Genomic DNA, 14,413 nt, shown 5'->3' on the forward strand with positions numbered 1-14,413 from the left:
TCTGGAAAAATAGTGTTTATAGAAGCTCTGAAATTCTAGGAAGTAATGAAATAAAATTTCTGAAATGGCTGAGTCATTGTTAGGAACATTGAGCTGTAGAACAAGGCTGATAATTTAGACAGATGTGCCTAGGTGCCTAAATACCTGAAAATGTATATCATTTATATTTAGTAAATCTCATTCTTAAGCTAGGAATCCCTTTTAGGTTTTTGCTAGATTTTGAGGGCCATATTCCTCATCCTTTCTAAATGCGTAATGTGTTTATTTACTAAAATTCATGCATATTATTATTAAATTAGTAGCAGCTATTTATTTAGTGCTTACCATGAGCCAGTCATTAGACTAGGCTAGGCTTTTTACAGGAAATAAATTTAATCCTCACAGCAGCCTCAGGAAGTAGGTAAATTAAAGTTCAGAGAAATTAAGTACTTTGACCCAAGGTCTCACTAAATAATATGTCCAGTTTTTGTCCAGAATTTTGCATCAATGAAAAGAATTGATGGTAATTTAAATTGGGGGGGTTACTCTGTTTCTGCTAAGTTTAAATTTAAGCCAACTAAATGTATCATTATGATATTCTCCTCTACCCTGCTTACTTTTTTGTTTAAAACTTCCATAATACAGGATCTAAAACCAAACAACTTGTTGCTAGATGAAAATGGAGTTCTAAAACTGGCAGATTTTGGCTTGGCAAAATCATTTGGGAGCCCTAATAGAGCTTATACACATCAGGTTGTAACCAGGTAAGAATTCCTTAACTAACTGAAAGCTTATATATGTAGAGTATTCATCGTAAATGAGCATTATTTGGCTTCCCTGAAATTTTGGCACAGTTTCAGGGATTATTGTTGGAATTTATTAAAAATACAGCCCTTGGCATTCCCTGGTGGCCTGATGGTTAAGGATTTGGCATTGTTAGTACTGTGGCTCGGATTCCATCCCTTGCTTGGGGACTTCTGCTTGCCAAAGGCATGGCCAAAAAAAAAAAAAAAAAAAAAAAACCCAACCTGGCTCTTTTAATATGTGTATCTTACCACAGTGAAAAAAATAGTTCTTATTTCAAAAGGAGTTGAATTAACTCATTCCTCAGATATTTACCTAGTAATTTTGGTGTCTAATTTATACTTCTTTTATAGTTCAGTTAGGCTTGTTGAAACTTTCGTGGCTACGTAATCACCTGATTTGGGCGCCTATGTTTATTGATTGGTCATGATTCCATATTTTATATCACTCAGTGTGAATGAAAATACTCTCGACGAAGCAGTGCATTTATGTATATTTGGATTTTTCATATTAATGGTATTTTCTTTTTAAATTTTTTTTTTTTGTCTTTTTGTCTTTTCTAGGGCCGCACTCGCAGCATATGGAGGTTCCCAGGCTAGGGGTCTAATCGGAGCTGTAGCCACAGGCCTACGCCAGAGCCACAGCAACGCGGGATCTGAGCTGCGTCTGCAACCTACACCACAGCTCACGGCAACGCAGGATCCTTAACCCACTGAGCAAGGGCAGGGATTGAACCCGCAACCTCATGGTTCCTAGTCGGATTCGTTAACCACAGCACCACAACGGGAACTCCTTTTTTTTTTTCTTTTTAGGGCCGCCCTTGCAGCAGATGGAGATTCCCAGACTAGGGGTCAAATCGGAGCTCCAGCTGCCAGCCTACACCACAGCCACAGTCACACCAGATCCAGGCTGCATCTTTGACCTACACCGCAGCTCACGGCAACACCAAATCCCCAATCCACTGAGCGAGGCCAGGGATTGATCCTGAATCCTCATGGATCCTAGTCGGGTTCGTTAACCACTGAGCCACAAAGGGAACTCTGAATTAATATATCCATAAGAGTGAATTTCATCAGTGGATGTTGTTTCACTGAGTTTTCTCTAAGAAATACTTTAATAATTCCATTCTTAAAATGACAATATATCTTGTTGTTGCTCAGATGGTATCGGGCTCCTGAGCTACTATTTGGAGCTAGAATGTACGGTGTAGGTGTGGACATGTGGGCTGTTGGCTGTATATTGGCAGAGTTGCTTCTAAGGGTAAGTCTTAAATTGATGTACACATTTGAGTATTGTTCTAGAAGTTTGTTCTTACAATTTGTATAAGAATTATCTTCCCAGAGGTAATTCCCAGAGATGGACCATCCTAAAAACAAAAAGGCAACAGAGAGAACAATTTTAAAAAAACAAAAACAAAAAACCTCTGCAAAATGCAGCCTTTTTATTAATACTAATGCGAAATGAGAGGCCTCCCATTTAGGACCATAGTTTTATTGTAGATCATTTCTATGTTCTGAGATAGACCTAGAATAAAACTCTCACTGAGTTGTATGTAATATGGTACTATCTCTACAGTAACTAAATGTGTTTGGATGAACGTCTGTACTCCTTTTTTGGGGGGCTGTTTTAAAGGACACTTTAAGAGATGTAATACCAACCACAGCAGCTGCAACTCTGCATCACTTTAATGTATGAGGGGAGCATTTCAGTTCTCTTTAAGCAGAGCAGACATAGTGGTCCTAAGACCATCTTACAATGAAGCATTTTCTCACTTCCTTTTACTGGAGAGAAAGGTGCCATTTTGGGAAGTTTTTTTTTAGCCGTAAAGTTTAGTTTAGCCCTTCTCAGTGATGAAGGTAGAGGAATATTGAGGAATCTCACTAAGGCTGACTTTTTTTCTCCCTAAATTCCAGATTCTAGCTCTTACTCTCCCTCTCCTCAAGCTACATATATTTAAAGAAATGTGAACCCAAAACATGAAAATCTATTTATTTCCTTGAACACAAAAAATAGCTTTGCTACACCAGAGAGAGAAGTTACCTTCTTAAATGTCTTTTTTAGTTTAGTGTACGTTTTATGCATCATCTTGAGAAGCTCACCCCTCAGAATACTTGCATGTAAAAGAGAGCCTCACATTTAGGCTTGGAGGTAATATCAGTAATCCCTGTGCTAGTAATGGGACCTTTTGAATCATCTGGTGTGACAGCTCCGCTACTCAAAAGAACGTAGAGTTTATTAGAAATTTACATTCGAGAATCTATGAACTCTCAAAAGCATAGTTCACGCACGACCAAGACAAAATGGAATTTCATAGCCCCTAGTCATGACTGATCATTCCATTTAGAAAGTCAGTGGAAGCAAATAGCAGTTGAGAATATTCTTCCATGGTTGTTTTGTTTTGTGGGCTGTGCCTGCGGAGGTTCCTAAGCCAGGGATCAAACTTGTGCCATGGCAGTGACAATGCCAGATCTTTAATCTGCTGAGCCAACAGGAAACTCTCAGTGATTCATTTTTTAAAAGACAGCTTTTTTATTTTATTTTTTTGCTTTTTCAGGGCCACACCTTCAGCATATGGAGGTTCCCAGGCTAGGGGTCTAATCGGAGCTACAGCTGCCAACTTACACCACAGCCACAGCCATGCAGGATCTGTGCCGTGTCTGCAACCTACACCACAGTTCATGGCAATGCCAGATCCTTAACCCACTGATTGAGGCCAGGGATTGAACCTGAAACCTCATGGTTCCTAGTCAGATTCGTTTCCATTGTGCCATGACAGGAACTCCATAAATACATAATTTAAATAGTGGTTGTATTAAGTCTGGGTCCAATCACAATATTGAAGCCACACATTTATTTGAAAAGGGAAGCACAATATAAAGAATTATAAAAAATAAACTATGACAAGAGGTTGGAATAATGAGAGACTGACTTATAAAAAGTAAAGAGAACTCTAAATATAGAACTGGCAGATATAATGAGCAGCCCCTCATACCTAGGGGTAACCCTAGGACTAAGAGCACCCAAAGAAGAGGACCCACAGGGCTGAGATCTAGATCTCTTGAAGAGGGCTCAGAGGATGGCAGAGAAGCTGCCGTAGAGCTGTGCTGGCAGAACTTGCCGAAAATCTGCTCTCCAGAACATGTGGAAATCTATTCTCTTGGGATGTGGAGGAAAGCATTTCTCTGGAGCTGCTCTGCCACAAGACCATCTCCCAGGGGTTCTAGAGGGCAGCTGCTGGCTTCTGTGCACTGTTGGAGTTGGGCACTGGAAAGACTGCCCACACTGCAGGAACCTGGTATTGATTCTAGAAGCTGAGAGTGCTGCAGGAGCCTGCCAGGCAAGCAGGCTGGAGCCAGGAAGCAAAACTCTATTCTTCCTATAATGTCTCTTAAAGGGCCCAGATCCACTATTACAAGAAGTCAAAAAGGGTGACTTTGGAATATATTGATAACTGACAGAGGTTGGTTTTGTTTTGTTTTGCTGGTAGAGTTTCACAGTAATAAAAATGTTGGATACTTGGTACTTAATCTCATGTCTTCCCAGTAATTCTGTAAATTTTCATAGCCTTTAACAGTGCCAGAAGCCTCACAGAGTAGCGAAAACTCCTTTTTTCTTTTCGGTATATTTACATGTCTGAGAATGGTTTGAATATAATGTCTTTGCATGGCAGAATTTATCATTTTGTATCAGCTTACTAAATATTTAACTTGTAATTATTTATCTCCTTAAAGTTGGCCCATATAGCTCTTTAGAGATAGTATTTGCAAAGAGGTCGTTTAAATAAGATTGGGATATAGATGTATTCTCTTGCTTCCTAGCACTTGCACCTGCCCTTTTACTGGAATAGTTTTTTTCTTCCGTCTTAGACTTTTTGTTTGCAACTCTCCTCTTTGCTCTTCGGAAACTTTCACGACCACTCCTGTAGGAGTCTTCCCTGCCCTGTCTAGAGTGTCTTAGGTGCAGTTCCTGTGTGGGCTGGGATCCTATCCTGTGCTCTCACTAAACATATCGTCTTGTTCGGTAGTAGTAGTATCACTGTGCGCCATGTTCACTCCAAGGGGGAGTGGGGGCTGTCTTGTTCCCTTGTTTAAATGCCTAGGGCTTAGCACAGTGCCTCTTACATGCTAAGTATTTATTAACGATTTGAGGAGTGAATAAAATGGGCAGTGTGGTACTCTTGGTTAGCAACAGCAAGCTCTAATGCCACATTTGGTGTATCTTAGACCACATTTAAGTTCCTGTTAGTTTAGTTGTTCTTTCTTTCTTTCTTTTTGTCTTTTTGCCTTTTCTAGGGCCGCTTCCCGCGGCATATGGAGGTCCCCAGGCTCGGGGTCTAATCGGAGATGCAGCCACAAGCCTATGCCACAGCCACAGCATTGCGGGATCCAAGCTGCGTCTGCAACCTACACCACAGCTCACAGCAACGCTGGATCCCTAACCCACTGAGCAAGGCCAGGGATCAAACCATCAACCTCATGGTTCCTAGTCAGATTTGTTAACCATTGAGCTACAACGGGAACTCCAGTTTAGTTTTTCTTACTAAGTTTTTAGTATTGTTTGTGTAACAGCTGTCACAAACCATCTTGAATTACCTGCTTCTCGCTTTCTCTCAGGTTCCATTTTTGCCGGGAGATTCAGACCTTGATCAACTAACAAGAATATTTGAAACTTTGGGCACACCAACTGAAGAACAGTGGCCTGTAAGCCGTCATACATTTTCTTTGAAATTTAGTTAGGATTCTGTATAGTACTGTAATGTGAATATTACTTAAAGAAATATGTTAACGGTCCTAATTTGCTAGTAATATGTACTCACTGCAAAATTTATACAAAGTTAAAGTTGTGATATACCATCCAGCCTCATATAAACATAATAGCTCTCCCCCATCCAAGGGTTAATCACTGTTTCTTGGTGTGATTACATAGAGAATTGGGTTTTTTTTTTCTTTTTTTCTTTTTTTTTTCCTTTTTTTTTGATCAAAAATGGGATCACATCATATGATTTTTTATTGTAACCAACTTGTTCTTTTTTCTTAAATTAACTGTTAATGTTTTCCTTTTTAGGCCATATAGTATTTCATTTTATGGATGTTCATTTTTGTTTATCAACATCTTGATGGATTTAGGTATATTCATTGAATTTTCACTAACGCAATCAAGATTTTTTAGTATTATGATTATTTTTAACCCGTTACATTTTTTGCAAAAGAGTAATACTAAATCTGTGATAAAAAATTTGCAACACTGTAAATTGCTACATTTTATGTATTACAGTTCAGTAAAATTTTCACTTGTTTGTTCTTAATATTTTAGACTTTTCGATTTTCCTTCTCTATATATAGCCTGAGGAAAAAAATAAATACTGGAAAAGAAAATTTTTAATCAGCCTCTTTACCTTCTGATTAAAACTGTAATGAAGTTTCTTTTGTGCAGAGTTCTGTGCCTGCCTGCTTGGACCTCTCACAAGTGTCCTAGCTTAATAAATCTATTTCTTCCCTAAAAAAAAAAAGTTTCTTTTGTGCTATTACTTCCTCAGCTTTCCAGTTGAAAGTTGACTGTGAGTTCTAATAGCTATCATTTATCAGACACTTAGCTCTATGCCATTAGTATATAAGGTAAAGTTATCATAAGTTATGTTTAATTTTCCTAATAATCCTATTAAAGTACTGTTATTCCCATTTTACAGATGAGACAACTGGGTTTTAGTGAGATTAAATAACTTACCTGAAGCTACCCAGGGTCAAGAGCTAGGACTCCAGTCTGAATCTGTCTGACTTAAGATCTGTATTTATACTATTCTGTACTTTTCTCTCTGACATGATTTTCTAAATAGTAGTTAGTTACTGATGTTTTCCTTCAATTTTTAAAAATTCTTTTTGTAATTTAATTTTATTCTATTTTATATGATGATTTTTATTTTTTTCCATATGGCTGGTTTACAGGGGTTCTGTCAATTTTCAACTGTACAGCAAGGTGACCCAGTTACACATACATGTATACATTCTTTTTTCTCACATTATCATGCTCCATCATAAGTGACCAGACATAGTCCCCATTGCTACACAGCAGGAATTTAAAAATTCTTGTTTTGATTACATGCAAAAAGAAATAACAGAGGTATCCCTTGCACCCTTTACCTCTCTTCCCACAATGGTACCATCTTACAAAATTGGTATAATGTCACAACCAGCACGCCAACATGTGAATGTACAGGACCTCATGTTGCCCTTTCACAGTCACCCACTTTCTTTCCACTTCCACCCCTACCTTACCCCCTGCCAATCACTAATACGTTCTCCATTTTTATAACTTTGTCATTTCAAGAATATTATAAATGGAGTCATATAATATGTAAACTTTTGAAATTTACTTTTTTTTTTTTCCACATTCAGTGTAATTCTCTGGAGATTTATCCAGGTTGTTGTGTATCTCAGAAATTCATTGTACCAGTTTGCCTAACTATTTGCTCATTGAAGGACATCTGCATTGTTTCCAGTTTTACTATAAACATTCATTACAGGTTTTTGTGTAAGCACAAGTCTTTTTTTATCTGGGATAAATGCCCAGGAGTGCAGTTGCTGAGTCATGGTAGTTGCATATATAGCTTAAGAAACTGCCAAACTACTTTTCAGAGGGGCTGTATTCATATTATAGTCTCACCAGCAGTATGTGAGTAACCCATTTTCTCTGCATCCTCTCCAGCATTTGGTGGTGTCACTTTTTTATTTTAAGCATTATGAGGGGTTTGTAGTGATAGCTCATTGTGATTTTAATTTTTTCCTCCTTAATGACTGCTGATGTTGAATATCTTTTCATATGCTTATTTGTCATCTGTGTAGCTTTTTTTTTTTTTTTTTGGTCTTTTTTTAGGGCCACACCTGTAGCATATGGAAGTTTCCAGGCTGGAGGTCTAATTGGAGCTGTAGCTGCTGGCCTAACGCCACAGCCACAGCGACTCGGGGTTGGAGCCGTGTCTCTGACCTACACCACAGCTCACAGCAATGCCAGATCCTTAACCCACTGAGCAGGGCCAAGGGATTGAACCCTGTGGCCTCATGGATGCTAGTGAGATTTGTTTCCACTGAGCCACAATGGGAACTTCTCATCTGTGTAGCTTTTTTTTTTTTTTGGTCTATTTAGGGCCGCACCTTAAAAAAAATTTATACAAATTTGAGAACTCTAGACCTCCTTACAACATTGAATCCTCTAATCCATATGATAGATTTTAGCATTTATTTGGAGCTTTGATTTTGTTTCATCAGAGTTGTACAGCTTTCATTATATGAGTCCTACACATTTTGTTAGACTTTCATTCACCAAAGCATTTCATGGTTTTTCAGTGGTTCTAAATGGTATCCACATGTTTATTGTACAGTTGATTTTTTTGGAATCATTATCTTCCTGTAACATTGTTCACTTAGTTCTAAGAGATTTTAAATAGATTTCTTGGGATTTTCTACATAGATCATTGTATCATGTACACAGCCGTTTTATTTTTTCACTTGAGGTCTATATACCTTTCAATAGGTATGTTCTTAATGAATTATAAAAATATTTTTACAGGACATGTGTAGTCTTCCAGATTTCGTGACGTTTAAGAGTTTCCCTGGAATCCCGCTACAACATATCTTCATTGCAGCAGGAGATGACTTGCTAGATCTCATACAAGGCTTATTCTTATTTAATCCATGTACTCGAATTACAGCCACACAGGTATTTTAACATATCTTTTGATTTCTTAATGTGTTCTAATATTCTTAAAATACTGAAAAGATGGGGTTCTGGTTTTTTTAACTTAATTTTTTATTGAAGTATAGTTGATTTATCTGTTTTGTTTTAAGGAATAACAGATTTCATCTTCTCCCTAAGCTACAGACACTGTTCAAGACTGGTATTAAATTATATAATGTACATGCAGGTGCAGGAGAGTTTACTCTTGCTTAGGAACATATAAATACACTTCTATTTGATAATTTGCTTTCAACTTGAAAGTTTACTTAGGAAAAATATAAGGTTTTTGTATTTGTAAAGATACTGGTATATTTCAGTTAAATTCTTATGTGTTAACTTAAATCTCGTGCCAAAGCCTGTGCCAAAAGTATTTTGTTCAGTTTTTTCCCTATAAAATGCAGTCTAGATGTGCATGCTGGTCATTGTGGCAGTCCAAAAGTGATAATGGGAGTTCCCACCAGGGTGCAGCGGAAAAGACTCCGACTAGGAACCATGAGGTTGCAGGCTCGATCCCTGGCCTTGCTCAGTTAAGGATCTGGCGTTGCCATGAGCTGTGGTTTAGGTCACGGATGCAGCTCGGATCCTGCCTACAGCCTGTGGTGTAAGCTGGCAACTGTAGCTCCGATTTGACCTTTAGCCTGGGAACCTCCATATGCTGAGAGGTGAGGCCCTAAAAAGCAAAAAAGAAGAAAAAAAAAAGAAAGTGATAATGGAAAAGTTTTTTTTTTTTTCTTTGTTTTAAAAGCCACACACACAAAAGAAAAACAAGCACACACAAGTGGATGGAGTTAATAACACTTAAAATTGAGGCAGGGAAATGCAGTGCAAAAATGCAACACAGTACAATGATTTGGCTTCATAAAAGGAGAGACTGAAATGTCTCAGATCTTCATACCTGGCAGAACATGTTAATGCACCATATATCAGGGATACAAAGTGGATTTTTTTTCACTTAAATTTATTACAGACTCATTGTTTAACTCATTTATTTCTATTATTAGCCTTCTCTTCTTAGCAGCATGTGCTACATTGATGCATATATACTATGTATTTTACCATTGGAATTACCCTTCTAATTTCAAACAAGTAACTCATTTTTACTTTTTCACCCAGGCGTATATACATATTATCTCCAGCATAAGAAACTTGAGGCCAGATAAGATTATCTAGAAAGTTATTATCATAAACAATAAAACTCAAAATTTATAGAAAAATGCTAATTGTGATAACTTGTTTGGGTTGTATATTGATAGAATGAATTTATTTTAATGGGTTTTGGCTTGTGGATATTTAAAAGTTGAAATGAGATATTCTTTCTTTCTTAGATCTCTTTGTAGCTCAGAATTAGCTTAATTTACTTAGGAAACTGCTACGATTTGGAATTAATGCTTTTTGTAAGTGCAACTCTTTTTTTTTTTTTTTTTTTTCCCCCCCATTTCTTGGGCTGTTCCCTGTTGACATATGGAGGTTCCCAGGCTAGGGGTCGAATTGGAGCTGTAGCCGCCGGCCTACACCACAGCTCACCACAACGCTGGATCCTTAACCCACTGAGCAAGGCGAGGGATCAAACCCACAACCTCATGGTTCCTAGTCAGATTCGTTAACCACTGAGCCACGACGGGAACTCTGAAACTCTTCTAAAATAAGAAATCTCTAAATTATTCCTGCAGATAATACTATGTTGACTGGTGGAAGGAGGTATTAAAGTTTATATGACTTTTTTTGTTCCTTAGAGAATTATCCAAAAGGAAATGTCCTAAATTAATGTGGCTCTTGAACAGTACTACGATGCAAATAAAGTATGAACTTGACAATTTTGTCATCTAGAATAAAACTTTTTATTGGAATTTTGGACCTGAGTGGAAATATCATATTATAGAATATTGGACTGGTAGTAAATAGAAATAACCTTGGGCAAGTATTTCCAAGAAAATTACTGTCAATTTTAGTGGATTATTGGATTTTAATCCATTGTTTCCAACCTATTGCATCTTTTAAAAAGTTTTATTTCTAAGAATTTAGATGAGATGGTGAGTCCCCTATAGCACAGCGTGTTAAAGATCTGGTGGTGGTGTCACTGCAGAAGCCTGAGTCACTGCTGTGGCACAGGTTTGATCCCTGAAACATCCATATGCCATGGGAGCAGCCAAAAAAAAAAATACATGATTTTGAATTTGAATACATATAGATGTTCTGACAAATAAACTTGAGAGTTCTTTTTAAGCAAGTTTCTCTCTTTGTGTTTTGAACTGTAGAGCATATAATGTGTAGAGAGCTGAATTATGCAATATCTTATTAAGGATATTTCATATTTAGTACATGCTATTTATGGAAAAATTTGAAGGTAATCTTTTTCTAGTCATGGAATTGTCAGTGAATCTTAGGCTGCTAGATGTTTTTTCTTTCTTTTTTTCAGAGGGGGTGGGCAGCTGCATGCCTGGCATATGTAAGTTTCCACACCAGGGAGCAAATCCGAGCTGCAGCTGTGACCTACAGCTGTGGCAGTGCTGGATCCCTAACTCACTGTGCCACAGCAGGAACTCCTGCGAGATGTTTATTTGTATTAATTTGCACGTCCAGTACTTGAAATTAAGTTTGTGAAGGGGATTGTTCACATAGTATTGTTAATGCTCCTTACAGTTTTGGAAGTTAGATTTTCTTAAACACAATTCAGATACTCACTTAAAGCCTTACTTTGTTACCTTTTCTTTCGAAAGGCATTGAAAACTAAGTATTTCAGCAATCGGCCAGGGCCAACACCTGGATGTCAGCTGCCAAGACCAAACTGTCCAGTGGAAGCTTTAAAGGAACAGTCCAATCCTGCTGTGGCAACAAAACGGAAGAGAACAGAGGCCTTGGAACAAGGTAAAACTCTTGTTTTCATGGGAAATGAAGGGAATTCTGAAAACTCCAGATAACTGATATATAGGTAGTAGCTGAAGGGCAGCAGAGAGATGGAGACTGTTTATTTGTTCAAAACTTCAATTATGTAAAGTAGAATGTGGTATTTTAGCTGTATTTGCTTCAATTGAGAATATTTACGTAATGCTTTTTAAAAGGACAGTTTTGAGTGTATCTCAGAATTATAAGAACTGTCAGTATGTACCCTATTTCTATAAAATTCCTACTGGTACATTGTATTAGAAAACCAAAGCAAGTAAAAATAAATGTAGTTGGAATGCAGTGACTGGTTAAAATTGCTATAAGATGAAATGTAAACAACCTCATTTTTCCCCCCCAGGAGGATTACCCAAGAAGCTAATTTTTTAGTTACAGAGAACACTGGACAATATTCTACTACTGAAGGAAATAGTGGAAAAGGCAAATTAGTAGAAAAATAGTAAACATTAAGTAAAAAAGGAATTTGTAAATATTCTACCTGTGTAAAATATGTAAAATTGGGTTGTTTTTATTAAATGTATTTTAAAACAAACAATTCTGATTTTTCTGATTAGAGTGCAATGTAAGATAAATTCAAGTTTCTGAAATGTAGAATTGAAAATGCAAATGCATTAAGGAAACCTTAATAAGAATAATTTTCAGTTATTTTAGTGATCCAGCCCAGATAGCATTACAGATTTGTAGTAAAGGGGGTAGTACTGAAAACTAGAAAAACAGTAGTAATGTAGCAAATACCTACTACCCTGACTTAACAAATATTATATATTAAATGGGAGACAAAAAAAAAAAGGAGAGAATAACATTACAGATAAAATTGAGTTCCCTTTACTGTGTCGTTCCATTTTATTTTTTTCCTTTTCACCCTCCCCAAAGGAGAATGACTCACGAAATGAGTGTGTCCTCCCATCAGTTAATAGTGCTATTTTAGAAGAATGCCTGTGGTAATATACAGCATTTGGGTCTCAAAATTTTATGAGTGGTAGACTGTACATCTCATACAGCACTTTTTTTTTTACTCAAAATTTTAATATTTTATGTTCATATGTATAAATCTAGTTTTTGTTTTAACTGCCATGTAATAGTAATATATATATTATATATACATACACACACACACACATATAATACCGTATGTATAAACACTATGGCATGCTCTATTTATGGATTGTTGTTATTTTTCTTTTGTTGCATAAAAATTGCCATAAGTGTAGCAGTGTAAAGTAACACAGATTTATCCTGCAGGTCATATGTCTGGCATGGCTCACCTATATTTTTTTGCATAGGCCAGTATCAAGGTGGCAGTTGATTCCGGGCTCTTATCTGAGGCTCGAGGGAAGAATTTGCTTCCAGGTTCATACAGTTCATGTCATTTTAAGCACATGCCTCCTATCCTTGCTAGTGGTCAGTCATTGGTCCCTCTTGGCTTCTTAAGGCAGTCCAGTAGCCTTATTGCAGGGCACTCTTTATCTGTAAGCCAGCAAAACTGTCAAACTGTCTGGCTTCCTCATCTGTTACCAAGAGAGAGAAATCTTTTTTTGTTTTTGTTTTTTAATTTTTTAGGGCTAATATCAGCTCACTTAGGTCTTAATTATACATCTTAAAAACTCTCTTCATAGCAGTTCCTAGGTTAGTGCTTGAATAATCAGTACAGGAGTCTTTTTTCCATAGTATATATTGATGACTTTTTAAAAGTTTTTATTAGTATAGTTGATTTACCAAGTTATATTTCTGCTATACAGCAAAGTGATTCAGTTATATATACATATATATATTCCTTTTTTAATTACTTTTCCATCATGGTTTATCACAAGATAGTGAACATAGTTCCCTGTGCTAAACAGTAGGTCTTGTCTATCTATCCTATATATTATAGTTTGTGTATGCTGATCCCAGACTCCCAATCCATCCCTCCTCCACCCCGCTCCTCCTTGGCAGCTGTAAGTCTAGGATAGGAATCTTGAGAAAGCCATCTTTAGGATTCTGCCACATGGACATTTAGGTTATGTTTAGTTTTTCACAGTTATTAAAAAAATGGAATGTTGATTTGCACATGCAAGAGTTTCTCTAATGTACATACTCAGAATTGTAGTTGTGAGGTCAAGTATGTGTTTTCAGTTAGTGTTGATATTGCCATGTTTCTCCAAAGTAGTTATTACCTATCAGTTTACATTCCCAGTAGCTGTTCAATAGTTCTTAAAAATGAAGGAGCCCCTGGAGTTCCCGTCGTGGCACAGTGGTTAACGAATCTGACTAGGAACCATGATGTTGCAGGTTTGATCCCTGGCCTTGCTCAGTGGTTAAGGATCTGGCATTACCGTGAGCTGTGGTGTCAGTCACAGACTCAGCTTGGATCTGGCGTGGCTGTGGCTGTGGCATAGGCTGGTGGCTACAGCTCCGATTCAATCCCTAGCCTGGGAATTTCCATATGCCACGGGAGTCGCCCTAGAAAAGGCAAAAAGACCAAAAAAAAAAAAAAAAAAAAAAGGAGCCCCTAACCTTACACCGTATACAAAAATTAACTTAAAATGGATCAAAGACCTAAAGTTCAAAGATCTAAAACTATAAAAATTCTTAGGAAATAACATAGGAAAAAAAACTTTATAACATCAGATTTGGCAGGGACTTCCTGGATAGGACCTCAGAAGAACAGGCAACAAAAGTTAAAAATAGACAGTTTCGGAGTTCACGTCGTGGCGCAGTGGTTAACGAATCCGACTAGGAACCATGAGGTTGCGGGTTCGGTCCCTGCCCTTGCTCAGTGGGTTAACGATCCGGCGTTGCCGTGAGCTGTGGTGTAGGTTGCAGACGCGGCTCGGATCCTGCGTTGCTGTGGCTCTGGCGTAGGCTGGCAGCTACAGCTCCGATTCAACCCCTAGCCTGGGAACTTCCATATGCCGTGGGAGCGGCCCAAGAAATGGCAAAAAGACCAAAAAAAATAGACAATTTGGACTATATCAAAATTAAAAGCTTATGTGTATCAAAGAAACAGTAGAGTGAA

General features: G+C 37.5%; 1 protein-coding gene across 5 annotated transcripts in view; it reads left to right on the plus strand.

Moving 5' to 3' along the window:
- The window catches only part of CDK7 (cyclin dependent kinase 7), a 39,236-nt gene that overhangs the window by 13,519 nt on the left and 11,304 nt on the right, over positions 1 to 14,413 (plus strand). For 2 of the 5 annotated variants that reach the window (XM_021076536.2, XM_021076537.2), the window contains 5 exons: positions 625 to 743; positions 1,944 to 2,043; positions 5,397 to 5,483; positions 8,347 to 8,496; positions 11,232 to 11,379. In XM_021076536.2, coding sequence (XP_020932195.1) covers positions 625 to 743; positions 1,944 to 2,043; positions 5,397 to 5,483; positions 8,347 to 8,496; positions 11,232 to 11,379 — 604 coding nt within the window. Of the gene's footprint in view, positions 1 to 624; positions 744 to 1,943; positions 2,044 to 5,396; positions 5,484 to 8,346; positions 8,497 to 11,231; positions 11,380 to 11,755; positions 13,984 to 14,413 lie in introns of those variants that run through there. The other 3 variants (XM_021076538.2, NM_001166314.1, XR_014830698.1) reach the window with 3 other exon arrangements.

The sequence above is a fragment of the Sus scrofa genome, chromosome 16 (genome assembly GCF_054392235.1).
Source record: "Sus scrofa isolate SSC_HxYL_T2T_F1_AM1 chromosome 16, Sscrofa_HxYL_maternal_Yorkshire_Landrace_v2.0, whole genome shotgun sequence".
NCBI lineage: Eukaryota > Metazoa > Chordata > Mammalia > Artiodactyla > Suidae > Sus > Sus scrofa.